This window comes from Cyanistes caeruleus, chromosome 4 (assembly GCF_971803275.1).
Source record: "Cyanistes caeruleus chromosome 4, bCyaCae1.hap1.1, whole genome shotgun sequence".
Classification (NCBI taxonomy): domain Eukaryota; kingdom Metazoa; phylum Chordata; class Aves; order Passeriformes; family Paridae; genus Cyanistes; species Cyanistes caeruleus.
The window spans coordinates 6,875,712-6,903,612 of record NC_141704.1 but is presented as its reverse complement, the minus strand read 5'-3'; the positions used below and the strand labels follow the sequence as shown (position 1 = coordinate 6,903,612).

General features: G+C 42.8%; 1 protein-coding gene and 1 long non-coding RNA gene across 4 annotated transcripts; one reads left to right on the top strand and one right to left on the bottom strand.

Annotated features, from left to right (window-relative positions):
• Positions 1-224: 224 nt before the first annotated feature.
• On the bottom strand, positions 225-4,774 carry LOC111923110 (uncharacterized). Its single transcript, XR_015286076.1, has 3 exons — positions 4,477-4,774; positions 2,799-3,387; positions 225-2,122 (listed from the first exon to the last, which is right to left on the bottom strand). It is a non-coding gene; the product is annotated as an uncharacterized LOC111923110 (long non-coding RNA).
• On the top strand, positions 3,530-27,687 carry SEPHS1 (selenophosphate synthetase 1). Of its 3 annotated transcripts, none has more exons than XM_086886535.1 (9): positions 3,530-4,002; positions 7,112-7,373; positions 10,444-10,547; positions 15,043-15,150; positions 15,957-16,111; positions 16,910-17,000; positions 19,846-19,945; positions 21,499-21,711; positions 26,345-27,687. In XM_086886535.1, the coding sequence occupies exons 2-9, from the start codon at positions 7,181-7,183 to the stop codon at positions 26,557-26,559; spliced, it is 1,179 nt and encodes a 392-aa protein (XP_086742661.1). In that variant the 5' UTR covers positions 3,530-4,002; positions 7,112-7,180; the 3' UTR covers positions 26,560-27,687. The 3 variants fall into 3 exon arrangements, with proteins under 3 accessions (XP_086742661.1, XP_086742662.1, XP_023774490.1); XM_086886536.1 differs by having other exon boundaries at positions 3,961-4,002; positions 7,112-8,078; XM_023918722.2 differs by lacking the exon at positions 3,530-4,002 and adding an exon at positions 4,197-4,808.
• Positions 27,688-27,901: the final 214 nt, after the last annotated feature.

The following is a 27,901-nucleotide window of genomic DNA, read 5'->3' as shown; positions in this document are numbered from 1 at the left end:
CTTTAGTTTGTCGAAATAGAGGGAGGTAGGGAAAACAGTTATTTTGTGAGATGTGCTTTGCATGAGAAATTAAATTTTCACACTAAAGTTTGCCAGTGGAAGTAGTTTCATCACATTGAACGTCGTATTCAGCCCAAGTGGGGCTGAACCAGCTGGTCCCATTTTACCAGCCACTTCATTGTGAAATCTGAAATGAGGAAAAAAAAAAAGACAAACACTTTCTCTGTCATTTCTTACCCTGGTTTTAATCAGCCAGTATTTCTTCATGCTCTTGTGATGCCACAGTTTCTTGGTTACAAACATTGCAGGGGAAGGCTGCATTGTTTTATTTAAAAAAAAAAAAAAAGTTTCTGCTGACATTTAAGAAACAGAACAGGGAGAGTTCAAACTCTGATCATTTTGTAAACACCAGAGATGCAGAACTGACTCAGAAGCCTACATGGATCAGAAATATTGCTTTGATTTAACCCGGATGTGTACACAACAAAGCACCTTGGCCAAAGAAATCGGAGCTGCTAATAATCCACACTCCAGGTCATCCATGGAAAAAAGACTGATGAAATGCAGGCCCTGCACCTGTAAAGGCTACAGACATCTGTCATGTCCTCAGGTCAGCACAGGAGGCAGCTGGCTTTGATGAGCGATCAGGCGCAGCATGAAGGGCTCTACTTTCTTTTCTTTCTCCTTTTCGCACTTCCTAAGGTGTGTGGAGCAGTCCCTTCTCATGGCATTGGACCAAATTGCTCCAATCATGGAGTTTCTGCTGGAGATTTTGGACACAGATAACAAAAAAGCCTTTCGGGGGGGGGGGGGGGGGGGAAGGGAGGAAAGGAAATTTGATCAATTTTTAACTCCAGAAAACCACTGCTGGACTCCAGGAAAATGTTCCATGAAGCTGGTGGTTCCAGCAGTGTTCCCAGGGCTGCTGGATCCATCAGTTGTCTTTCAGGGTTTTGCTTATGATCCTGCACAATAAGGTCATTGCCCTGTGTGCACAAAATTCCCTTCCTGATCCCACACTTCCTCCAGCAGCTGTTCCAAGTGTAGAGCCCTGGAGAAGCATGGAGCACATGTGTGCTGGGTGCAGCAACACACCTGAAGCTGCAGTGGAGAGGTGGCTTGCTGCTCCTCTTGGCTTGGCTTTCTTGGCAAAGCCACTTTTCTACCCCTTGTCTGCCCACACAAAGCCTCACCCCAGCACAGGCAGCAGGCCCTGTCCACTGGGACATGTGCAGATCCACCCAAGAATGCTCCATCATTGTCTGTGCCAAGAAATTGCTTTTAATTAATCAGGGCTTCAATTATATGCAGTTCTCATCTCTACACCCTGGTTAGCTTCAGCTCTACAGAGCCACATCTGTGCCAGTAGTAATGAGCATGAATTTCCATGTATTCATGTTTTCTTTCAGCCACGTTACCACCTGGAAATCTCAATTTATTTTTTTCCCCTCTGGTAAAGAAGTGTCTAGTCCTCCCAGATGTGGGGGAAAAAAAAAAAAAAAAGGTAGATCCAATTCTTCCCTCCAAAAATATCAGAAAGGAAACACATGTAAGTCAGGGCTCAAAATCAGCAACATTATCTCATGGTTTTCCTTATGTTTCATGTTTGCTTTGTTGTTTTTTTTAAATGAGGTGCTAGTTGTAGAGGTGATGGCTAAATGCTGGAGAAATGCTAGATCAGATCATCTGATTTCCAGCTCTCAAGATACTTACAGGGTTTTTTTTGAGATTGAAATCATCTCTCAAGGAACACACAGACGTGATAGAAGTCCAGTGCTCAGCAAAATCAGATCGATGGCAATCAGAAGATTCCGAGATCTTCCGCCTCCTCTCTGTCTGGGAGGAGGGAGAGGCACTAAAGGGCTCAAATTCCAGGTCAGGACTGCAGATGCCACGTCCTCAATTCATCTCTGCTGTCAAAACCATCAGCCAAATGCCCCACAGCTGCTCATGGAGAAACAGCTTCTGTGTGTTGAGCTTGAAATGCTTTCAGAGAGCACCACGGAGGAGCTTGAAAATCAATTAATTATACAAATATTAGTGACTTCCTAAATGTGCTCAGCGCTGGGAGCTCCCATGCACCTCTGGTCCCCTGCACCACAATCCTGGGGCACTACATTCTCTGGGAAACAAAAAGAGTAATTAAAATCAGGCAAGAAAAGCAACACTTTAATTTTTCCTCTTTCTGCTTGTTTTTAGGCAGGACTTTTTCAAAGCCAGTTGCACGAAAAGCAATCTTTGAACTAATAGGCAATTACTTAATTAGATACTTAGCTGTAAATTACATGAAGCAAAATGCCTGATTTCGCTATTTGGAAATGTAAACTGGGCCCTGTGCTATCCCTAACACAGAAATTCCCTCCTTTCTAGAGAAAACTTGTCTCACATGCAAAGCAAGAGACTCATCTGAATTCTGGCTTTAATCGTTTGGGAAAAGGGTCTTTGGAAGCACAAAAATCACTTTAATGGAGAAAAATTAACTGAGAAGACACTGGAAATCAGACACATTAAAGACATGTTAGATTCCAGTGATTCATATATTAAATGCATAAGAAAAAATGGGATGCTTTGCAAATCAGTGATGGAAAAAGGTTGACTTGAGCAAGTAGTCTGTGACGATCCCGGCTCTTGGGTACTAAAACACAGCACAGCTTCCTAGAGTTGTGCTGAACCCATCACCACCTGCTGCAAAACAGGATTACATTTTCCCTAAAGCATGCTCAAAAACACATTCTGGGTAAAAAAAAAAGTCACCAGTTGACACACTCAGCCACATTGCAGTGCTCCTGCTGTGGTACCTGCAGCCTTCCATGGGGAACACACTGATCAAACCCCTTGGAGATGACACCTGAGGAAATGACACCTTTATCTTCCTGAGGCTGTAGTCTTGGCTCTGCACTCAGAAAAATTTAATGTTGGCCAAATTTTGCCCATTGTAAGGTCCATTTGACCCCCTCACTTTCCTTCTTGCCCAACATTTTGGTGTAACATGGATAAAATGTGACTTTTTGTCCAGCTTCTGGGAAAAAATTCAGCATCGGTGAAGGACCTGTCTCTGCAGGTGCCAGGTCTCTTCAGCTATGGTTAAATTTCCCACCCAAATTGTTCCAAGTCGCCAAGTTTTCATATTGTAGGAGAAGGTGTCAGAGCAAGGCGTTCTACAGGTAGACTCATGCTTCTCAGGGGAAACATCAGTCTGTGTGAGGAAGAATTTCTTCACAGAAAGAAGATTAGACACTAGAACAGGTTCCCAAGGAGGTGGAGGAGCCACGGTCCCTGGAGGTGTTTAAGGAAAGCCTGGTGCCATGGTCTGGTTGACACGGTGGTGTTTGATTATAGGTTGGACTCCCTCTGAGAGGTCTTTTCCAATCGGTGAAGGGAAATGACCTTAAACAGAGACAGAGATTCAGATCAGATATTCAAGAAGTATTTGTCACCGTTAGGGTGCTCAGGCATTGGCACAGGTTGCGCAGGCAGGTGGTGGAGTCACGGTCCCTGGAGTTAAGTCTGAGAGGCGCCTGGCTCCGGCGCTCCTGGGGAGGTTTAGTATTTAAGGGGTTACAGTGGCAGGGCTGGGCTGGACTGGTTCATCTTAAAGGTCGCTTCCAACCTTGATGATTCCGTGATTGCAGGAAGGGAGCAGACCCTCTCCACACACCCCGGCTGCCCACACGTGCTGCACTGAGGGGCGGGGGGGGGGCGGTGTCGCGACATGTCGCGCTGCAACGGCGCGCGCCTCCGCGCGGGAACGCGCGTGGGATGCGGTGTGAGGGGGAGCGGGAGGGGGCGGGAAGCGCGGAGCGGGTAGGCGGGAGGGAAAGGGAGGGAAAAGCAGGGAAAAGGAGGAAAAGGGGGGGTTTAACCCCCCCGTGCCCGGCGGCGGCGGCGGCATTTTCTATTCAGGCGGCGCTGAGGGAGCCCGTCGCGCCCGGTGCATTGTGGGACCGCGCTGGGAGTCCCGTTCGCGGGAGGAGGCGGAGGGCGAGGAGGCGGCGAGAGCCGGTGAGAGGGAGACCTGAGGAGGGAGGAGGAGGAGGAGGAGGGGGGGGTGCAAGGCGGAGAGATTTAAAGGGGAATTCGCCTCCGCCGTTCCCGCCGGGCCGGGCGCGGGGGGCGGCGCGGCGCGGCCGGGGCGCGGGGTGCCCGCCTGGCCCGGGCCCCGCCGCCCTCCCTCGGCCCGGCCCCGGGGGAAGGGCGGAGGAAGGAGCGGGGATGGGGGGGGCAGCGCCTCACCGCGATGCGGCCGCTTTAAAAAAATTTGGACGCCGGCAGCGGATGGGTTAAATTTTTCGCTCGCCGACATTTTTTTTCCCTTTTCCCTCCTTCCCCCCCCCCCCCCATTCCTTCCCCCACCGCCGTGCTTCCCTCCCTCCCCATTACGGAGTGTCGGCGGGGGGGGAGGGGGGGGCCTGCTCCCAACATCCCGCCGGCCGTCCCCGCCAGCGAGGGGCGAACCCCGCCCCGGTGACACCGTACCTGCACGTGGGGACACGGGGGACACCGGAGTCGGGACACCCGCGGGTTCCGTCCCCGTCGCACCTCGGGAAGGGGCCGCTGCCATCGCCGCTCCGGGCGCAGCTTCTTCCTCCTCGTCCTCTTCCCCGCCGCCTCTCCGGCCGCACAAAGAGCGGCAGCGAAGGCCCCGGGTTTGCCTCTAAAGGCAGCGGCTGGAAATTTAAGGTGTCCCGGAGCCATGTCTGCCCGCAGCGCTCTCCGCCGCATTCCCCGGATCGATGGTGGTTACAGCGCCTCGCCTCGCGTGTCTCGGGCGGTCGGGCTGGCAGTGGGTGCGCTGGGGTTTGTTTGGGGTACGTACCTGGCTCCAGTTCTCCCTCCCTCCCCATCTTTTCGCTCCTGTGCTCTCCTCTCTCTGCTGTTTAGGAAGGCAAGGGTTAAACTTTAGCTTTTAATATTTATTATGCCGCTCTTTTAAAGTAAGAAACGTCTGGGTTAGGAGGTGTTGTCTGCTGCTGGGGGAGGGATGCTTGTCGCTCACATTGCAATGCTGCATGGACTGCCAGAATTGCAGAATGTTCCGAGTTGCGAGGGACTCACAGGGGCCATCAGTCCAGCTGCTGGCTCTGCACAAGACTGCCCCAAGAATCGCACCTTGTGCCTGAGAGTTGTCCAAACGCTTCGTGAACTCTGCCGGGCTCGGTGCTGTGACCACCCAAACTTGGTCTTGGCGGGGAATGTTGCTCCCACGGGAGTCTGTGAATAACACAGTTGCATGAAGCTTAATCAGATCTTTATTAGAAAGGTTACCCTATTCATGCACTGGGGATGTTTTCCATTAAATGAAATTATCTTGTTTGTTTCACGAGTGGTTTTCAAAGAGGGCAACTGTGTCCTTACAGTCCTCAAGGCTGCAAAAAGTTCCTGGTAGGCTATGGCCTCTGCATCTATCCCTGTGTAAATAGACAGAGGGTGCTAAGCCTATTGCACTTATTGGTTAGATGAAGGAAGATGTTTCCCCTGTGGGGCAAACTGCTTTATATAATTTTCTGGAATTAATTAGAATGAAGTGTTAAAAAATAATGAAGAAAAGAAAAAATTCCCCCCACCCCCAAAAATCTTTTGTCTCCTATTTCTGTTGACAGGTTGTTTTCCAGACACTTTTTTTTTTTTTTTTTTAATTGAAAGTGCTTAGTGTCTTGCACTGGAAGACAACAGCTAGGAACTGAATTCATTGCTCATCCAAGACACGTTCTTGTAACTGGAGTTTGGATTTCTGCCCGAGTCTAGGCTTTGGAAGATTTGTTTTAAATAAGTGCCACACCTCCCAGAGAAGGAGGGGAAACAACAGTGAAGGGGAGTTGGGCTTCACATCAAAAGTTCTCAGAGAACTTAAAACTTCAGTTCCTACAAATTATAGTCAGTAAATGGACTTAACGGTTTATGGAACAGATGTACTTGTTAATAAGTGCTGTGTAGGGCAGATACAGCACAGTCTGTAGATTTACTTCTTTACTTCATTTAGCAAAGTTGAACTTGGCAAATACCAGTCACTTGCATTCTTCTTTTCAGCCTAACATCATTAGGGCATGACCATCAGTATCAGGTTTTTTCAGTGATGCCACTGAACTCTGTTCTTGTTGCTGTTACACAGGATCCTTGCTTTCTAAGAAACTACTACTAGACAGGTTGCTTTTAGTAATTCCTGAAAACTTGTTCTCTGAGAAAGATAATTTGTATTTTATCACAGCCGTTCTTGATTAGAACTCAGTGTCTTGGTTAGGCCTCTTATTAGTTTTGGAGTGTGGTGGATGTGAGTCAGAGTGGAAAAACGTTCTAAAATTAGACATGCATTGTTAAGAATTTTATTAAATGAATTGCATCAGTGTCTTTTTACATTACCGTTTTAATGGGTAATTCTCTGAATCTCCGTATCATTAGTTGACTAAAAAAGGGCTGAAGAGGCAAGAAACTTTTCTTTTCATTATTTTGTATGTGAACATGCTAAAAGGTAAACTGGCGAGCTTGTAGATGAACCTCTTTGCTTAAATACGGCCTTCTTGTTCTGCTACCTCTACTAATAGGACACCAGGGCTGTTTTCTCCCAAGGAGAACAGGTGTATTATGGAGCTTCAGCTTCTTACTTCAGGACTGAAGCAGAGCCATTATCTGAAAAGCATCTTATTTTTGATATTAATATGTTAATGGCTAAAATTATGACTGCACACTGAGCTGAGTACAAACAGATGTCTCTGCTGAGCCTGCTGCAGGCTCAGGCTGCCTTTTGGAAGTTGGCCTCTATGCTCTGGGAACTATTATTTCTTTCATTACCTCTGTGTTAAATGAGGTCGGTAATTGTGTTAGTTTCTTTTTTTAATGAAAACCGTACACAGCATATCTGGAAAAGAAGTCAATTCTCTGATTCACCTGACATAGTTATAGTTTTAAATGTCAGAAGGTAGGATGAGGAGTCATCCCTTTGTAGTCATAGGGAAATGAGTTGTGTGAGGTGTGCACACCTGTCTTAACAGGTGAACAGCAGCAATGAGCACTTTCTTTTTCTTTTAACTTGTGCCATGTGGAAAACATGTTGTCTTTCAGGTCGTAGGAATTTCTAATTATTTTTTTTTAATTCTTATTTTTATTTTTTAATAAGACTGATCAGCAGAGAAACTGATCCCATTGCTCTGGGGTGGGAGAGGCCGGCAGTCTGTGGGAGAGAACCATGTCTGTTCGGGAGTCCTTTAACCCAGAAAGTTATGAACTGGACAAGAGCTTCCGTCTGACCCGATTCACTGAACTGAAGGGCACAGGCTGCAAAGTGCCACAGGATGTCTTACAGAAACTGCTCGAATCTCTACAAGAAAACCATTTTCAGGAAGATGAACAGTTCTTGGGGGCAGTTATGCCCAGGTTGGGTAAGTAGTTGCTGCTCTGGACATTGGTGGTCTTTCTGCTCGGTTTGCTGAGTGACATGATCACACTTGTGATTTGTTTAACCAGTTTGAAAATTGTGTATTGTATAATGCATGCACAGCATCCAGAAAGCTGAAGGATGAATCTCATGCTGACATTTGTTGGCATCTGGGGTACAAGAATATTATCTTAATTATTTATCATCCTGCAGTGCACTCAGCTACAAAGGCAAAACACTCAGGAATGGCCATTGTGATGGGCACATGCTTAGGTGTTAGTCTGTTCCTCCCCTTCCCCCCAGTAGATGCTGTGCAAACTGAAGTCCTGTCAGTTCTAGACTTCTGTGTTCATGCATTGCATTTGGAATTTGTTGCAATGGATGAATGAATTTGGATGACTCCAAGGTGAATTTCCCCTTTCCTTCCCCATCCCTCTGTTCCTGGGTCACAGAAAGTGAGAGAAGAGAACTTCCTTGCTTCAGCTGACTGGGAGCGAATTGTTTCACAATTGTCATTATTCCTTTGAGTCCTTTCATTGTTCCCCACTCTAACTCTTTTGCTCACCTGTAGAAGCTGCCTGGGAAAGGCTGCCTTTCCAAGACCTCTGTGTTCTTGCCAGCTTCACTTTCTCTTTGATATTTGCACAATGATGCAAGCAATAAGGGAAAACAACCTGCACAAGCCACCTACATGGGGAACAGGGCAAACGTAGGTATTTTGATACCAGCTACTGTACCTAATATTGATATAGATAAATTATTGTAGATAATGTGTTTAATGACACTTTTAATTCCATTTGTCTGTTTACTCAGCCCTGCATATTCAATCTCTTTGCAGTGCAGAATGTTGTTTTTTTTCCACTCGACTTAGGAATATCAGTGGAGCATTTATTCTGAAGTTATTTCATTATCAGTTTAGTGTTCAATAACCTTATTTAAAATTATATAAACATTGCTAATTGTCTGTTAGCAGGGTAACAGGTTGCAACCCATTATTCTGGTAGAGATTGAATATAATGAGAGATTAGTAAGGCACCCATGCTCTTGCTTAAACAATGGGGATCTTTGTATGAAATATCTAAGCAACAATTGTGTGAAGCTGGGGTGGCACTATAATTTAATATTCCCTGATGACGGACACTTCCATCTTTTTTCATCCCCAAATTGCTTTATTTATGTATTTTTCTAAATTAAGATGTTCACAGCAGCATTTCAATTCAGCAATTTTCTAAAATTGGCAGTAGTTTGGTTTAGATTTTTTTCTCTTACAAACTTACAGGCTCTAAACAATAATAGAACTGCTACTAGACTTCTTCTACAGCTATATGGAAAGACAAAAGTAGATTTACTCTGTTAGTGTGTAGGTGTGATACTATGTAACAGAAAATCTGTTAGTAATAGAAGGTGAAGAGTTCAGGTCTCTTTTAAAATAAGCTTTTGTGATGGCTATCCCTTTAGCAGATGTGTGTTTGGATAAGTTTGGTGGGATTTGCCTTTGATGTTTTGTGCTTAAAAGGTATAGACAGGTAACTTTGCCACCTGTGCATAGGCACCATGCTTTTGAAATGCAGTCATTTGCCAGCAGCAGGCTCAAGCTCTCCCTTTTTTAGTTCTGCAAGGGCTGTTACCCAGAGCAAACTTAAAAAATGACTGTAAGAAACTGCAAATCTGGTGTTTATTCTCAGAGCTGTTACAGAGCTGAAATCAGTCATGGCTCTGAACAGATTTGCTTGCCCTTGACCTGTCTGTCAAGCAGCACTTTTGCTGAAACTGTAGAAAAATGCACAAGTGAAGTTGGTCTTGCAGCTTTATGGCATGAATAGGTGAACTGAGGGCAAAACAGCTCCTGCACCTGGGCCACTTCTCTGCAACTGCTTATGTGCCCTTCCCTGGAGACACTGCACGTCAGGCATAGTGGCTTGGGAGCTTCTCTGGAGATTAAGCAACCCTAAACTCCTGCTTGGGAGCTTGTCAGTGTGTATTCTCCTCCAAGGCAAGCTCTCTAGTGTCTCTAGGCGGGAGAGGCAAGATCCTCTCCATCTATATACCAACTGCATGGCAGACCTCTGTCCCCTCAGTAAGACTCCAATGATGGCAACTTTCTCCATCCCTGTACAGGACACTGCCAAACACTGGTTTGTAGCTCTTGCTAGGGTAGTGTTTCATTAATATATGGTGAAAAGCTCCTGTATGACATCTGCTCCCCAAAAATGGGCTCTTTTGAAGACACTTGCCCTGTGGGCCTTGCAGAGTAATTCCAGGCAGCTTGCTGCCAGCCCAGGAAGGAGGTAAGCTTCCTGCCATTGCTGCAAGGCACAAGGCTATCCATAGGGGAGGGAGTGTGGCTCAGACAGCATGTTGTCACCTGCCCCTTTGGTGTGGGCTCTTCCACTGCAGCAAATGCTGGGAGGTTCTAAAATCGCATGTTCTGTTTGAAATATCCACTGTCAGGGAAAAAGTTGTGGTACTCAGAGTTGTGGGTTTCTCCAAGGAGTTCTGTATCTATCAGGTGGTCTGCAGCCTTCCTTTTGCAAGGCAAGGTTAATGCGGTTGCTAAAGCTCCAAGTGGGTGAATCATCCTTCACCAAGGTCTCGGGCTATGACCTGTAGAGTTCTTGTTCCTTCTGAAGTGAGGGAATGTCCTTTATGAGATGCTGTGTCCCTTCACAACTGTCACCATGTTTTTGTTGAGATCTGAGTGACAGGAAAAGCTATTTGCTTTTGACAATATCAATGTACTTAGTTCCTCTTAACTTTAAATGTACTTACATAAAAGCACAGATGTTCTTGATGTGCCGTTATGCTGCTGCAAAAGAATAAAGAACACTGTAGTTTAATTCTTGCCTTCAGCCATTTGCATTTATGTTCAGTTCCAACCAGGAGTGTTCTTTCTTTGCTTGTTTTTTCCTCTTACTTGTGCTATGTGCTTTCTCTGATGAAGGAATTTGGCATGTCTGTTTAGGCAGTGTTAGGAGTTGTATTTCACAGACATGTTTTAAAAACTCTTTTGTTAAGAGCAACAGATAATTCAGGGCACAGTTACCCACCTCACTCATGGATTTCTGTCTTTGCAGGAATTGGGATGGACACTTGTGTTATTCCATTAAGACATGGAGGTTTGTCATTAGTCCAGACGACAGATTATATTTATCCTATTGTGGATGACCCTTATATGATGGTAAGTTGGCTAAACTTGATTCTTGAGTCTATTACTGATTTGGGCTTCTCACCAACCTGATGGCAGTTCTGACAGTTTCTTCTAGATGTGCGGTGCTAATTGTCTGACTAATAGCATTCAGAGTCTTTCCTGAATAGACATGAAGAGGAAAAGGCATAATTTCATCCTGGAATCTCCCATATTGGCCAGGAATGCTGCAGTGCTGCTCTCTATGTAGGTGAAAGTTGGGAGAACTGCCACCTTTAATTCAGATTTCCCTGCATCTCTTGTTCCGTGGGATTTGGTTTGAAGAGCCCAAAAGGGGGATAAAGAGCAGCCTGTGAAGTAGCAGAGAGTAAACTCCACTTATGAGCAGAACCACATTGTAATTGGCCTTTTTTGAGGTATGGAAATAACCAGGTAACCCGTTAGAACTGGAAATATCTAATGTCAGTAGTAAGTAATAGCACCTGGCAATTTCAGCCAGGCGAACTCCAGCTTTCCTGTGGTGCTACCTCCACTTGAACATGGACACACTGAAATGACAGGTTGGAAGGTGTGTGCACTTTGGCCTTGGTTCCTTCTGTGTTCCTGTGGCATTTAGTCTGTCTCAGGAGAGATTCCTGCATATGTGGCAGTGATCAGTATTGACTTGAACAGACCCTGGGATATAAATGAGCTTTGAAAAAAGACTTTAATAAAGCTATAAGGACAGAAGTTAAATGAAAGGTGCTAGAATTCATGTTTTCTGTGGTTTGAATGTGACTGTTGTTTTTACTGCTGTTAGTGTGACTGAATGTTTTATGTGCTGCTTTCAGTTATTTGCTCTGTGAGACCTGTCTGGTAGGTTTTGGACGCAGTTTGAGATTAGGACCATCTCTTTATTTTCTTTTGCATGCTTGACCACGTGTTGAGTGCCTATGTAAGCCTAGCTCCTGTGATTTCTCTTCCAGGAGAGCTCTCTTTCTGTAAACTGAGCAGCCAAAAATCTCAGGCTAGTCTCTGGAGTATGGAGTTATTGAGCTCTCCTGAGAAATGTGATTCAAGTGGGTTGCTTTAATATCATGTGGGAACTTGTTAGGGACCAGAGGAAAAAAAAAATAAATGTTTTGGAGATCTGTGTTCAAGTTCATCATCTGAAACTCTCTTCTCACCTTGTAACAAAAACTTGAGGGTCAGTGTTAAAGGCTGCAGTGAAGGGAGGGTTGCTTTGTTTGGAGATACAAAGGGTTTGAAATGCCACAGGAGTAGGTAGATGGGCCTGTGCCCAGATGAGGTTTAGGTCAGTGTGGTAGGAGTGGAATGTAAATTTGGCCTTAGTCCAGCTTCAGTGGTTGCATCATAGTTACAGTCTGTGCTGTGATCCACATGCACCAGCAGCTGTAACCTTGGTGCTGTCTTAACTCTCAAGTCCTTCACTTTTCATTCTTGAAGGCATTTATTCTAATCTGGTGGCTGGCTGCTTCCTAATCTGTTTAGATATGTCTGTTTCTCCTTAAGAGCTAACTGAGGATGGGGATTCTGTCTCAAGCCTTCTTGCTGATACCACCAGTGATGCTCCAGCAGGATTATTGCTCCTGGACCTGCTGCTCAAACCTCTTTCTTGAGGGTCAGAGTACCCCAAGGGACAGTATAGATTACCTCATACTTGTGTGGACCAACATTGGCTAGAGGACAGTCAAATACAGTTTGCCACAGGGCTTAAGGATGTTTGTTACAAGCAGAGGAATTGTGAGACTTGGGAATTTTGAGTCAGTGTCGGCTGTATAAAGGGGTGTGCTCTGGCCTCCTATGCTCAAGACAGGTTACTGCTACCCTGCTTCTCCAACTGCTTCTTTCCATGGTTTTCGTCCAGGTGTCCCCTGACCCACACCTGTTGTTACTATGTTACCAGTATCACTCACATGCAGTGTACACTCTCCTTGCCCTTCCCCTCAGTCTCCTAACCCAGGCACTTCCAGACTGGTTTTGAGTGGAGTTCTCTGCTCTAGAGTCTCTTCCTTTCTCTGTGCACAGGGTTTACCTACAGCTCCTTATCTCATCTCTCTTCCTTACTAGAGGGGAGGAAGCAAAGAGGGAAAGCCAAAAGTGCAAATTAACTCCAAGCTGGATGCTGTGACAGAAGGGATTAGGAAACAGCTGAGGAAGGCAAAACTGCTTGTGGACTCAGCTGAACTTCCAATTTCTGCTTCAGAAAAGCTTTCTCTCATTCTGGCACTGCCTATTTTAAAACTAAGTTCTGCAGTTATATGCAAAATCATTCTTCCTTCTTTTCCTCTTTCTCCTTCACTTTGGCTTTGTCCTTGAAAACACTCAGTCTGTGTGCAAAATTGTCCCTAGGATGTGCACCTGTAAAATTTATACCAAGCATAGGATTTATTCAGCTTAAATGGTTTATTAGAAAAGTTACAGGCAATTGAAAAAGGGTTTTGTAATAAGCATCAATGTACTGGGGCTAGTACTGGGTACTGGGCTCTGTTGTAGCACTGTGGAGACACCTGTTTGAGTACAGGAGCAGGGAACTGGCTGGTTTGAGAGAGTACATCTTTCCCTTTCCATCCAGGAACCTTTTTGTTGCTGTTTTAAGAACCTTTACTTAGGACTGGAGATGGGTGTCTTATTCTTCATCCTTTGCCTTTACAAATAGTGTGTTGCACACAGATCTTTGTGTTTCAGGGCACTATGCAAGCAGGCAGGTGGCCTGCAGGACCGGGCCAGGCTGACCCCTGTTTGTGAGCCCTGTTGGGTTTGCTGGTATTCACAAAAGCCCTGTGTTCTCTCTGTTCCTTCAGACTTGAGAATTGCAGTTCCCTGAATTTGTTTCCATAGTGGTTTTGGCAGTTGGCAAAAATATTATTACACTGATCTCTGACTATCAGAGGTGTTGTCATTATGGTTTTAAAAACTTATCTGTCATTCCTAACAGGGCACAAACCAGCAGTTTGCTTGGTAAATACTGAAGATAACAGAGAATAGCTTGATAGTTCCACAAGGGAAATGGCAGGTATATAGAAATTTTAACAGCCATTATCTATAAAATAGTGCAGTACACAATTCTTTTCTTAATAATTTAAGACTTAAATTATTAAAATATATTCCAGTTCCAAATATCAGGGACTCCCCATATGCCACTGAAAAATCTTGAATTTATGAAAAACTGTATTATATTTATTTGTGATTTGGAGATGTTATTTCATGTCATCAGCAAGTGAAGTAACTGCCTGGAAATACTACATTTTCTGCAAATTGTATCAAATAAGCATGTTGTTGCTTTTACCATGGTGGTGTTGCCTTTGAACATAATGAAAAGCACAAACTTTATATCATAAAGCCATGTGTTGGTTACAGTTCTGCAGCTGTAAACCTAAAACAACTTTCATAGAATGCATGGAGTCTTCCAGAGTACCATAACAGAATTTGTGCTATATTTTAAAATATCTTGCTGTCCCTTAGGGCACACCCTGTGTGAGGAAGTTCTGCATCTTCATCTGGAAACTTGGTGTCTCATCTGTGCTGGGTCCATGCCTCAGAAGCCTTGACTCAGATCCATTAATTTAGTAAAATTAGAGTAACTTCATGCAATGAAAGTGATGGCTTCTCAATCCTGTCAGCTTCGTGACATGTTAGAGGAATCTTCAGCAGGCAAACAGTTTGTCTCTTGTACAAGTTTTTGTTAGTGGAGATACTCACATGCACACACAGCAGTCAGAAAAGTTGTTGGTGCTGTAGCAAAATTCAGCCTGATCTTGTCACCTGGAAAGTGACAGATAAGCACATCTCTCTCACTATGTGAGTGGTGGGGATACAGAGCTTCCCTCAGTGGTGGCAAATCCAGTTCCTGGGAGCCCTGAGCTCCTTTATTCCCTGCACATGCTGTCACCCCCAGAGCAGAGGAAGCAGCCCAGTGTGGGTGTGTGCTGGCAGCACAGCTGTGTCCTGTGGGAAGAAGAGTTCTATCCTTGAAACTGAGGAGTGCAGACATGGCTCCAGAGCAGGGCAGGGAATAAACCTCTTTCTCAAGGACCTGTCTCCTGCATATTCTGATGCAGAAGTTCAGCAATATTTGCTTTTGGGATTAACTTCCTAGCAGTTGTGAATTCCATGCCATGGCCTCCTCCATCAGGATGTACAGTTTTATGCTGGAATAAAGTTAATAGGAATATACTGTGTTAAATAAACAGAGCTTGTTATCAAAGATAGCTGTTGGTCTTAGCTTCAACCTCTCAGATTGGGCATCCATTCTGAACTCTGGGATTCCTATGGAGTTACTGGGAGAGTGTGTTGACCAAGACAGCTGAGATGAATTCTCTCCATACCTGTAAAAGGAAGGATACTTGCACTTCTAGGTGGGCACATAGTGGATCATACCACATCTCTGGCTGAGTTTCTTAATGCTGTGGAGTAAGAAGCTGTGTCAGAATGCAAACTCAAACTGGAAGCTTTGCTTGTGGAAGGTGTTTAAACATTCACCAACAGTGCTGCAGATTTTTTTTTCTTGTCTCTCTTTGTTTTTCAGGGACGAATAGCGTGTGCCAATGTCCTAAGTGACCTTTATGCCATGGGGGTTACAGAATGTGACAACATGTTGATGCTCCTTGGAATCAGCAATAAAATGACAGATAGGGTAAGATTTTTGGCACTTTATCTTGAAGGAAGACTCAAACAGCTAAATGTGCTTGGAATATATTTACCTTAGGTGTATTTTCTTGTCAAAGTTTGAAGCCATTTAAAGAAGAGATGGTCTTACTGACTGGCTTAATTCATGGCCTCATAAACATTCTGAGGTCATGTGCTAAAAGTTCAGTTTTCTGTGGCATTGTAATCTGCTGCCTTGATCCCCGCCAAAAGGGGGTGCCTCCTTTTGCCAAAGGCCAGCATTTGATTACCAATTAATCTATCAATCAGGATAGATAATTATGGATTGGTTTTGCATTCTTTTTATTATTTTTATATATTTTTAAATTATTTTTTTTCTTTCTTGTGGAAGTGATTAGCATGTATGTTTCTTTTGCTTAGTAAAAAAGGGATATTTATTCTTAGAAGGATGTAAGTTGAAAATTTGGTGGTTAATGGAGCCCAAATCCCAAATGCATCTTGATTAAATGTTGCCTCTTGGCACTACACTGCTGTGGCTGTACCTGATTACAGCAGCAGGATAGTTGTTCTGAGTTTCCAGAACTCTGATTACTCTTACATGACCTTTTCTAGAATGTTTCTTCAGTGTAAGAGTGTCTTTGCACCTCTTCTACACAGAGCTGTAAAACTGTGACTCTGTGGGATAGCATGGAGTTTTCAGGAGGCCAGACTCTTCTAAGGGTTGCTTTTCTGTCATGAATTATTTGCCATGAGGGTTGGAGTGGTTAAAGCCTTGGACCAGTCTTGCAATGATTCTTCTGTGTATGGAACTCTGACTTCTGTTTCGATCTCTAGGAAAGAGACAAAGTGATGCCTCTAATTATCCAGGGTTTCAAAGATGCAGCAGAAGAGGCAGGAACATCTGTTACTGGTGGCCAAACAGTGTTAAATCCCTGGATTGTTTTAGGAGGAGTGGCCACGACAGTCTGTCAGCCTAATGAATTTATAATGTAAGTTAAATCACTAAACAGTCAAAGGCACTGGTCTGAGGGATGCAGTAAAAATCCTTTAAGCACTGTGTTGTGATTTTGTGGTGTGTCTCCTGATGAATAAAGCAGTACCTTCTCCTGCTTGTGTTTGTCCTTAGCACTCAACAGATCCCACATCTCTTTGTACATACTTGCTTTTTTTAAGCAGGATGTCATTTTTTCTCCCCAGTCTCTTTTGATCCTATTCTCTTTTTAACAGGAGAATTAAGCTTCTAATCTTTAAAGGTAGTGGAGACTGTTTTGAACATAAATTTATGCCACATTTTTACATACATTTCTAAACCATGTCCCAATTTTCCTGTTAATGGCTGTAAGAGAACTACAGAACTGCTGTCTTTAGAGCATTCTGTCCATTTAACAGATGATTTTGAATGTCCCACTGTGGCACTCTATACAAATGAACTTTTGCATGATCCTAATTCTGGATATCTTATGCCCTGGTAAAAAAAGGTAATTTTTTTCTCTTATCCTCTCTTATGTCCCAAAAAAATTGAAAGAAGAGATGTAATTTGGTGTGTGTCTAACTGCAAGCATCGCGTTTTCCAAAAAAGAAGGATTAGCACTTTTAAAGCAAGTTTGCAACATTTTCCTCAATAATATTGCATGGCAATGAATCCCAAAGGGTAATGCTACAATTAGTCAGTTTTTTAACTGTGCAGTAAGATGCGTGGGTCTGTGAAAATGTAATTATCAGCACTTATTCCTAATAATGTGTTTGAATTTCACTGTGTAGTTAATATATGAATTCTTTGTTTCCAGGCCAGATAATGCAGTGCCAGGAGATGTGCTTGTATTAACTAAACCCTTGGGAACACAAGTGGCTGTAGCTGTCCACCAGTGGCTAGATATTGTGAGTACACTGCAAAAAATGAAACAGGGAAGAGGGGTGTGAATTAAAGATGACCTTCCTCATTCTCTCAACATGACAAAGTTCAGGTCGTATAACAGTCATCTGTCACCTCTCTCTCTTCCTTCCTCCTTGATATGCTCCAGCCTTCCCTACTTGTGTGCAAAATTCCTTTGGAATCAAGGCAATTTACAATTTTGTGCTTAGTGAGCCCATCTTAATTGCACCTAATTCTTAGTTATTTCTCAGGCATTGCACTAATAACCAAAATTGTTTACTAACAGAACAACAGACTATCACCCTGGGCGACATTATGCCCTACTCCACCTGCCAAAGTAATTGGCAACACTTACTGATGGCAATTAGGCCAAGAATGCTCTCTGATCTTGGGCTTTCTGCTTGTGTACATGGAAGTTTATCTGCGTTTCACATGTATTGCCCTGTGCATTCAGTAAGAATATTTCTAGCAGCATTATGGATGTAGACATACTTCCATCTGTTACTTCAGGCAAAAATGTAACTACTGAACTGAAAAGTAACTGCAAAATTGGCATCTGCTTATGTTGTCTGGCTCCCAGTACGTGTCTTCTGAATTATAACTGCTCAGTTTACACTCTAAAAAGATGCATCCTTTCTACTTTTGGGACTCCTGAGCCAATAGACTGGCAGAGGAGTGAGTTGGAATCTACTTTGGTTTGGCTGTTGGCCACTGCATTGTCAGATGAATTCTAATTAACATAGCTAGTGTTAGCAAAGTGGGAGAGAACTAGCTTAAACCTTCACTGGAGTCTGAAGTGTGAGCAGCAAGGGAAAAATATTTTTCTCCTTCTTCACAGGGTCTGGCTTAGAAATTTTGACCTCTTCAGAATCCTGTGTTTTCCACAGATAGAAGAATCAGGGCCTCAGATAATCTTGATATGAAAATGAAGCGTGAAACAACAAGACCCCAATTCTGTAGTATGTTTTCTGGCCGTAATCTAACTTCTTAACATACCATCTTGTCCTGATGAGCAGACTTGCAAATTAAGGCTATTCTGAATTTCCACATATTTCAAATACTACTAATTTCCTCAACTGTCAAACAGAAAAACCTTCTGGTCTGAAAAATGAGGACAGCCAGGAAATCAATACTGCTATTATGTGTAAACAGAATATATCTTTGATTGTGGTAAGAAAATTTCTGAGTAGCTGTGCTACCTTTTCTTTAGCTTTGTTTGGTGAAAATGCAGGGAAAGTAAAACTAGAATTAACTACCCATCACAAATCCACCTGTAAATCAAATTTTGGTGGGGAATAGGACTTCATATTAAAAATTGTATGGGAGAAGGTGTTGTATAGCAAGTTTATGCATAGGCAAGGAAGGGAAACTGGAGTGTAGAGATATACGTGCTTAAAGGCATAAAAGGGGGTGCTGTGCTGTGCCCCTTTAGAGAGGGTTTTCTAGCTCTTTGCTGCTGTCTACAGACCCTTCCTATTTGGAAATACAATCTTGCTTTTAAAACCTGTTTGGAAGTTTTTGCAAACTTATCTGTCTCAATTCCCTGTTGACTAACTCCAGTATCTTGATTGCTGTAGTGGAATTTGCCGCCAATTCATATCTTACCTGTGTTTGTAGTTCTACCCTCAGCCTTGAGTTCTGCTTCCACATCATTTGTGATTTCCATTGGCATCATCTGACAGTTTCCATCCTGTGATCAGCCTCAGAACTGTTTTTGAAACTTAAGGCAGAATGACTGCTCAGGTTTTTTTCAGTCATAGAGTAAGAATAGCCCCTATTCTGTCATCTCTGTAACAGCCACATCTTATTTTTTGACTTGGTCTCTCATTTGTGTAAGCAAAAATGCTTTTCTTTAATTAGTAGATCCAGTTCAACCCAGTATCAGAAACTCTGGTCCCACTGCCATTGTTCCTTGCTCTTTAACAATTTATTTTGGCTGACCAGTCTTTCCCCTTTTTGTCATTTCTGGATTCTCTCTTACACCCCATGAAGTCAGCACTCATTTAAGACAAGATCCTTCCCCAGTGTAGCATCACCTACTATTTCTTAGTAGTTCCTGCACCTTTTATTAAGATGTTTGTTCTGTACATTTAATCTATGGAATGGCAGTGTAGGTATTGTGCCTTCAAAACTCCTGTGTTTTCTTTGTAATTTTATTTTCATTGAAAAAAAAAAAAGTTAAATCAATTTGTAGTGTGGCTTTGAAAAATAAAATAGTTGCTTTGTTTAATTCTGGATCTGGAATCCCTTCTGGGACAAAGAGCATTTATGGGAATATTATGAAGAGATGACACCATACCAGATACTGGAGAATGGGTGGAAGATGCTGGTATTAAATTGTAAAGGAGGCTTATGAAACTGCCTTAATCCTAAACTAGAATGATTAAATCTTGCCTTAGCATGCATTCCTCTGACCAGGACTGGTGGATATCAGTGGTCTTTCCTGACCAAGGTGTCCAGATGTGAAATCAAGAACAACCTCTTAAAAACCCAAGAAGCCAGAAATTACAAATCTCAACACCCAGCAACAAAGTTATTTTAATTTGGCTGTTGGAGATAAATCCAGTGAGTTACCTTGAAGGAGTTCTTTCCCTATGGTAGTTTATTCTGCTCCACTCAGCTCCTGAAAGTAGGATTTGAAGTGCTTAGTGCCTAATAGATCTTTAAATGAACTTTGCTAGGGTGCAGCAGACTAAGGTGCACACCTCTGACTGGAACATTTTGCCCCTCTTTAACTGTTAAAAAAAAAATACATTTTGGACTAAGGGTTTGGGGTTTTTTTTGGGTCAGGGTGTGCTTTGAAATGTACAGCTGAAAATCTTAAAGAAACATCTTTATTTCATCCATTAGCCTGAAAAGTGGAATAAAATCAAACTCGTGGTAACGCAGGAAGATGTAGAACTAGCATACCAGGAGGCAATGATGAATATGGCACGGCTGAACAGGACAGGTAAGAAGAGATGTTTGTGTTGGAGGGAAGGGATTGTGAGTTTTTTTCAATTCCAAATCAATTTTATTTCACTGTGTTGGGGAATTGTGACACAGCCACTTTGTCCCTTTCATTCTGCCCTATCTCTCTGCTGTTCAGTGTTAGTGAAACCAGCAAATTAAAATCAAACGTCCTCTTGTAATTATACAGCAAAAACACAAAGCTGCTGGATATGAGTATGACTCATGTGAGTGCTGCAAGTAACATTCCAGTGAGTTAAAGGATGTCTTAAAGGGAAAAATATTGGATTTGTTCCTTATTTTCTTCCATAGAGAAGACCTGACTGTGAGAAGGTTAAAATAATTTGAAATAGAGTAAAAAAAGGAAAAGCTCTAAACTTATGTAAACTTCAATTTAAGTTTTGATTAAAAAAAAAAAAAAAAATTACTTTCTTCCAATTTGGTCTTGTACTGTGCTTTCCACAGTGTGGAGTATGTATGTGGAATATGCTATTTTTTCTGTCTGTCTTGTTCCTATTCCTGTAGGGGGGTTTTGGTTTATTTTTTTTTTTTTCTTTTAATTTTGGTAGAGGAAAGGTTCTGCTTTTACCCTAGAAGTTTTAATCCAGGATTTCCCTTCTTTTTTCAAGGTATCTTTTGGCAGAGTGGAGAATTGAGTTAAGAGTTTCTTTACTTCTCAGTTGAAGGAACAGGAATGGTTAAATATCATTCTTCCCGTTTATTCTGTTTTCATTTCTTATGTCACCCCCCTGGTTTTTCGTTCTTTGCAAAAGCCTTCCAGGAAAGAATATAAACGACCAGCATTATCTTATGGAAAAGAACTCGTCCAGTTCTTGTGTTGGGAAGCACCCAGAGAAAGTCAAAGCTTCAAAGTGTTCTTGGTGTTGTTTTTCCTCTATTCTTGTCAGACACCTTTAACAACACTTAAATACTCTTAACTGGTGCTATTGTCCTGCATTCATGGGTGCCCTTTTCCCACCCAGAAGCTGCAAATGTGCAGGAATTCCATGAATGTATAGGTGGGGAGGCTGGGCCCTCTGCTCACAGCCGCAGGCTTTGTTCTTCAGCTCTTAAACTTTGAGTGTCCCCATCTCAAGTCGTGATGTCACCATTGCAGGGCAGCAGGAGAAGAGGTGTGAGAAGACTGAGCTGTGTCTGGTCACTGCCCTTAGTGGAGCAAAGCTGACCTCAGAACCTCCCTGGCCCTCAGCTTTGGGAAGTTTGGATCTGAAGCAAACCCCTGTTTCTTAGACTGCCAATATAAATGAATAGCACATGTCTAATAGACCATGCTCATAAATGCAACTTCCATGACGGATTTTCAGCATGATTTAATATCTTAAATGCAAGTTGAATTTTTAAAGTGTTACGTGCACTATTGGTGAATTCCAGTTCTCTTCGAGCACGATTTTATTTATTTTATTAATTTAACCCAATCTGGTTTGCATTAAAGGTATGCAACTTCGTTTGGACTGTGCACATTACTGTTAAAGCACTTTCCTGATAATTTGGTGTTTTCTGATTTGGTGTTCTTTCCACCTCCCTCTCTTGTAGCTGCTGGACTCATGCACACTTTCAATGCACACGCAGCTACAGACATCACAGGATTTGGGATCCTGGGGCATGCACAAAACCTTGCCAAGCAGCAGCGGAACGAGGTGTCCTTTGTTATCCACAACCTCCCTGTCCTGGCTAAGATGGCTGCTGTCAGTAAGGCCTGTGGCAACATGTTCGGCCTTATGCACGGCACTTGTCCAGAGACTTCAGGTAGGTGACAGCAGTGCCACCCTCTTCCTTCCCTACACGTGTACCTCAGAATTCCATTTCAAACACACAAATCGCGTGCTGTGCATCCAGAGTCACAGCTGGTTTGGCACGTGGCCAGGCTAATGAGCAGCAGCCGCACAGCTGTTCACAACTAACTCCTTCAGCCTGACTTCCAAACCACCATCCTGTCCTGAATGTCTTCTGTTCCCATATGGAACACTGTTACAGAAACCCTGCAACTCTCCAGTTTGCAGTAAGAAGTTAGTGATGATTCTGAATTCTTCTGAAACTTGTTTTTCTCTGTTAGCTCCCAAAGAGTGAATACCTGGAAATTCTACCACATCTGACAGTTTTCTCAAAAGCAAAGCCACTGGCAGTAGTTTTTCCTGACAAAGGATGGTGTTTGGTTTGTTACAATAAAATTTAGTGTTGGGTGGGCCAGTGTTGGCAACTGAGGCCTTCTCTGTCCACAGCATACAGACATCCAAGAACACAGCTTTTCTCCCTTACTTTTATGAAATCTTAGGGATCGTGACTAGGAGCAAAAAAATAAATGTTGCTCTCTGACCCATTTATTGCTAGAGTTCAATAAAGCTGCCATTTGCAGTGACAGTCAGTACAACAGATTGTACTGAAAAGCTGGCTATGGACAAAAATATTTACAGAATCGTCAGGTGATGAGAACCTCTTATGGTTATTTTTTAAGTTGCCTTATTAAGAGTAAGCTCTTCTCTGATGAGCATGATCACTGTTGTCTGCTGATGTCCTTCTACTTCACTTTCCCGTTGAACCTTCTCTCCTGTTTAATTTTGTTTTTTCTAATTTAGTCTGACTTGTCTTTCTCTTTGGGAAATGGAGAGATGTAGCAACAAATCTGTCTTTTTTCTCTTACCTCATTTCCCTGTCATCTTCTGGCTTTTCAGAAGTATTATTTGTGTTCTCTGCCATTCACAACAGAGGGGGCCCCTTGAAGCAAAACAGTCTGAAGATCTGGAAAAAGGCATCACAGTGAGAGCCATAAACTTTTCCCCTAGTGAATACATAACCTACCCTGATCTGCTGAGTTGTTCCTTGGCCATCTGTGCTTGAGCAGACACTCTGTCCTGCAGAGACTGTGTGGCTCAGATGATGTGTAACAGGATATGGGATGTGAACCCTTTCCAAATCCAGAGTCAGTCAGAAGTGGGTAGAAATATCTGGTGACAGCTTGGCAAGCTGTGTCAAAAGGATTGGTAGAACCAATCAGATTATTACTACCCAGGAGCCCACATAGCTGGAGTGCCAGTAGAATTTATTATTTAGAAAAAGCCCAAAAAATAGCATGACACAGCTGGAACTGCAAGGTGCTCTTCCAGGTGAGTGGCTGTAGTAGAGGTTTGGAGAGCAGTTGGTGTGGGAATGGTTTAGCTGCAAACTGTGTGCTTATGTCTTCAGAGCTGCCCATCCTGCACCTTGGGGATACCCAATTCTCTTTTCACTGAAGGAATGTAAAGCAGTGCAGATGGATGCACTGCTGGGAAGTGGGAAATGCTTGACTTCGGAATCTCTTCTGGGAGTGAGAGCAAGAGGTCTCTTTGAAATGCTGAGCAGCTTGTGGAGTTGGGCAGAGATGGATGATGATGGGAAAAACAGCGAGACAGATCTGGTTGGTGGTGAACTGTGGGTGCCTCAAAACACGTCTGTCTGATTTGGTCACAGTGCTGTGTTTCTCCCATTGGAGGTGGCTACAGGGATTTGTCACAGGACAGTGTCTGCCAGATACCCAAAAGATCTGTAGCCACGTGGACACACTGGCCAGGCTCTGGAAGCTGAATGACCACCCACAGGCTTTGAGCTTGCACTGCAGGGCCTGGCGTGTGTCAGCAGTGTGAGCTGGGCAGGCTCTGCTGGCATGGCTCGTTTGCATTCAGACCAGGCTGTTTGCACACCTCCTGTCCTGGGACTGATTGATATGAAGGCCAAGGCCCGCCTTGCTGTGCCTCATACCCAGCTCTGGGGAGGCCTGCTGGGGCTGCTCAAGGCTCTACTTACTCTAACACAGACACTTCTCTATTGGCTTAAACTTCTAGACACACTCTGTAGCTTCTTCATCTGGGAACAGATGTTTTTCAGCAGAGTGGGCAGGCAATAAGAAATTTACTGGAAAACTATCTGAATGGATTTTAAGGTTATTGTGTTGGAGTTTTTTTCCCCTATGTTCATTTGCTGGGCACCTGTTGACAAAAGCCAGTGTTGAAAAGATGTATTATGTCATCTGTTCATCCTTTAGGCACTCTTGCTAATGGCTCCTAAAAGTGCACTTTTATATGATTCTGCAATCTCTTTTAGGGAACTCCTTGGTAATGGTTAAAGTTGCAGTTGGGCATTTGGTTTCAAAATAATGAGGGTTTTTTTAGAGTGGCTACTTGCAGAGATAAGTCGCAGAGTTACTCTGGGACATTGATACATGTGTGTATTTTTCAGTCCTAATAACTGCATGGTGTCAGATGACTCTTTTAGTGTAGTAGAGGTATCTCAGCAACTTGCTATTTGTGGAGATTTGGTGGAAATAGGCAGATGGATGGAAGAGAAGGGCAGTGTCAGTGCCTGACAAGAGACAAGGCTAGTGATGTCATCCTGTTATAAGTCATTGTGGGAGAAAGCCATTAGCAGGAGCAAGGACTTGGTTTTGATTCACAAACTGTTTGTATCTCTGTTCTTAATTACACAGTTTTGTCTGGCCTGCTTTTGAAGTGTTCTGTGTTTACTTCCCTACTTGAAATACTGCTTGTTAAAACCAGCAATATTTAATGCCTCTTGCAAAAAAACCCCTTTTGTTCTTACAAAAATAAGCCAGGACAGCGACCAAATATCTCCTTTTAATCCCCAAAAAGCAGAGCAGCTGGGAATGCCAACAACAAAAACTTTCCTAAAAAATGTAGTGGAGAACCTTTAAGGACTTACCCAAAGGGTTAAAGAGACTGGTCAGTGCAGCAGAGAAATAGCTATAATCCCTGGATACAGGAAGCCTGCTGCTGGTTGAGAGTAGCTCATGGCCTTTTTAAGCATTATTGATCAGACTGGGATGTAGCCAGCAGGTGGGAAGTGATTTTTTTTTTTTTTTTTTCACTAGAGACTGGGATTTTGGTAATTTTTTTTTATCTTGTCAGAGAATGATAAGGGGATACGTGTACAAATGATACAAAAGTGCAGGAAGAGACTGTGTGTGTGAAAAATAGAGTGAATATTATTTTTCTGCTCTTGTTTTTTACCATACTTGCACACCTCCCTTCTGGCTAGTTAGCACCTTCTCTGCACTGCCACTTGCAAACCTCTCCTCTGACTCGCCTGCACCATGACTTAAGTTTCTCTTCAGTTGGATTTAGAGCTTTCCATGGGAATGTCACATAATTCCTTTGCAACTGATTTGTCTGTTACATTTGGAGTAGTTACAGGCACTGTCATTCAAGCTTATGGGATTTTCGTCGTTGTGTTTGATAGAAATACCGGGATGTTATTTTGAAATGTCAGAGAGATAGACATTTTTTGGCTGGCTTTTCTAAAAGGATCACTTTCACACTTCCACTTACCCTTTTAATTAACTCCTCATGTTCAATAGCTGCTTCTTCATGGCCGTAAATGAAAAATGTCTTTAGTCTCTACAGAAGGGACTATGTGCTCAGAAGAGCAAACATCAAGGTACCCACTATGCTGAGGAGCTGTCTGTGGAGGAGGAGGAGGCAGCATCTGAGCCCGGGGTGACCTGCTCAGCAGGTGGCCCTTTGCCCCAGGACTGCCTCAGAGCTGGTTGTAGAACTTGTGAGGATGAGAATGCTTTGGGTCAAAGAGTAAGCAAGGTTCAGCATGTGCCCAAATTCAGGGGTGTGTGAATCTACTCTCTTCCTGTGTTCTCTAGATATTTTCTGTTCACTTGCCAGCCTACTTTTTCAGTGCTTTGGTATTCTAAGAATGGAAGTGCTTTTAGGTTTAATCCTGGAATGGTAAGCTTTCTAACTCATTACTGTGCTGCTTCTGAAAGCATTCATTAGTAAATGAAGTAATTTCAGTCGTGTCTGACAAAAAGAAAACTTTCAAGAAAGGCTAAACAGGTTAGAAAATTGTCAGACAAAGGGGTCACAAGGGCTGTCACAAGGAACACTGGATCAAGCCTGTGTTTCATGTTCTGCCTCTTGCAGTCTCAGCAGGGCAGTGATTCCTGCTTTGATGAATGATTTTATTGCAGGCAATGGGATTACTCACAGAATCAGCTGCCACCAATATGTGGTTACAGGTATCTGCATATGACCTTTATCCAAAATGTTCCTGTGTAGAGGCACTCTGCAATCTTCGGAGGAAGGTTACAGTGCTGGTGTTGTTTCAGTATGTCATTTGTTGGCATCACTACCACATCCTTTTGCCAACATCTTTTGTGTATATTTGGCTTCATTTATATGAAACTAAACACTGCATTCAGGCACAGACATCTTGCTGTAGAGCAAGAGCTTGGACGTCCACTGTGTCTTTTCTTGGAATGTTTGGAGTTCAGCAGACTCCACTGAAGTCACCAAGCGCTTGTCCAAGTAGGGGTCTGGCAGACCAAGGCTGAAATACTTTGCAGTCAGATGTTCTGATGCTCTGCTCTCTTTGTTTTCAGGAGGTCTCCTCATCTGTTTACCACGAGAGCAGGCAGCGCGTTTCTGCGCCGAGATCAAGTCCCCGAAATACGGCGAAGGCCACCAGGCGTGGATTATTGGCATTGTAGAGAAGGGCAACCGCACGGCCAGGATTATAGACAAACCCCGGATCATTGAAGTGGCACCACAGGTGGCCACTCAGAACGTGAACCCCACGCCTGGTGCCACCTCTTAATAGAGATGAAATAGCTGTTTGTTTTTGAATAGATCTATTCCTGTATCATCCTACAATTTAAAGAACTGTAAAAAGAAAAGAAAACTTGTTGTGTCTGCACATCTGGTGGCCTTAGGTCAGTTTATGAGTGGATACAAATAATAAAATCCATTGCCTTTTTTTCCTGTTACATTAACTGAAGATGCACCTAATCTTGAGGCAGCTTCTGAGTTGAGAATTATATTGTTATCCAATACTGTTGATTCATTTTGAATCTTTAGACACTTATCTCTTGCCGCATAGGCTCTTTTTAAAGGTGCTTTCACGTAGCACAGACATTACCAGTAGTAGTGTCGAATAGCAGTTTGTGTCCTTTCATTATGTGTATATTTATCATGAATCTAATTTTGATGCCTTGAGTGATATTCCAGGAAGGCAATAAATTAACAAGTGACACAGTGGGTTACCCAGTAGTAAGAGGTTGCATGATTGCATTCAATCTTCGATTTTATTTTTTTTTTTATAATTTTATTTTATTTTCTAAATTTTTGTAAGGTTTAGTCTTACCAAGAACATCTACGACCCTGGACATTGCTTGGTAGTGCACTCAGTTTAAACAGCAAGTGCTGACTTTTTGCATGGAAAGTGCTTCAGAGTCGAAGGAGTCATTTTGAATTTCATTATTTGTAGACCTGACAATATTTACTGTATTATCAATGATTGTTTTCTTTATTGATAGTAAGGACAAATAATTATTTTTTTTTTTGCAATGTGATTGGATGTGCTATAGTGCAACAAAGGTTTTGCAGACCAAAAGGAGGTTACTGTATAATATTCATTTACAATTCACTATATAAATAACTACACAAATAATTTTTAAATATAATCAAACTAAAATAAACCTCTGTTCTGTGGATGGTAGTGTTTAATACATTTTATATTTTGTATAGTGATTACAAGCCTTTTTTTTGTTTCTTTAAAAATCAGCAGCTGTTTAGTATAATTCTTAGTATAATTTTGTTCTTTGCTCAAATACAATTTTCTGCACGCTTTTGTGATCTGTGTTTAAAACCAACATTGCCAACAATGCAGCTTGAACTTAAGCTTGTTATTCAAAATAAATATTTAATTTTTTTTATTGCTCTTGTATAAGTGCATGAACTTTTTTGATTCCTAGTTGAATTAGTCACTGGAAAGAGGAGAAATCCTAATTTTTAAAATTTTTATTGCATGTGTGACTTCACTAATAATTGTGATCACTCCTTGAATCAATTCTCCAAGCTCTGATGTCCAGTGGTAACGTCAAGTAAAGCTGAGGGCAAGCAGGTTATATCCAAGTATATTACCCACTTGATTTTGTTTA

Excerpts from the sequence above, each read along its gene's own strand:
- SEPHS1 (XM_086886535.1), top strand. The coding sequence starts at position 7,181 with ATGTCTGTTCGGGAGTCCTTTAACCCAGAAAGTTATGAACTGGACAAG. Across the intron at positions 7,374-10,443 it reads GGCAGTTATGCCCAGGTTGG|GAATTGGGATGGACACTTGT; the intron begins GTAAGTAGTTGC and ends CTGTCTTTGCAG. Across the intron at positions 15,151-15,956 it reads GCAATAAAATGACAGATAGG|GAAAGAGACAAAGTGATGCC; the intron begins GTAAGATTTTTG and ends TTCGATCTCTAG.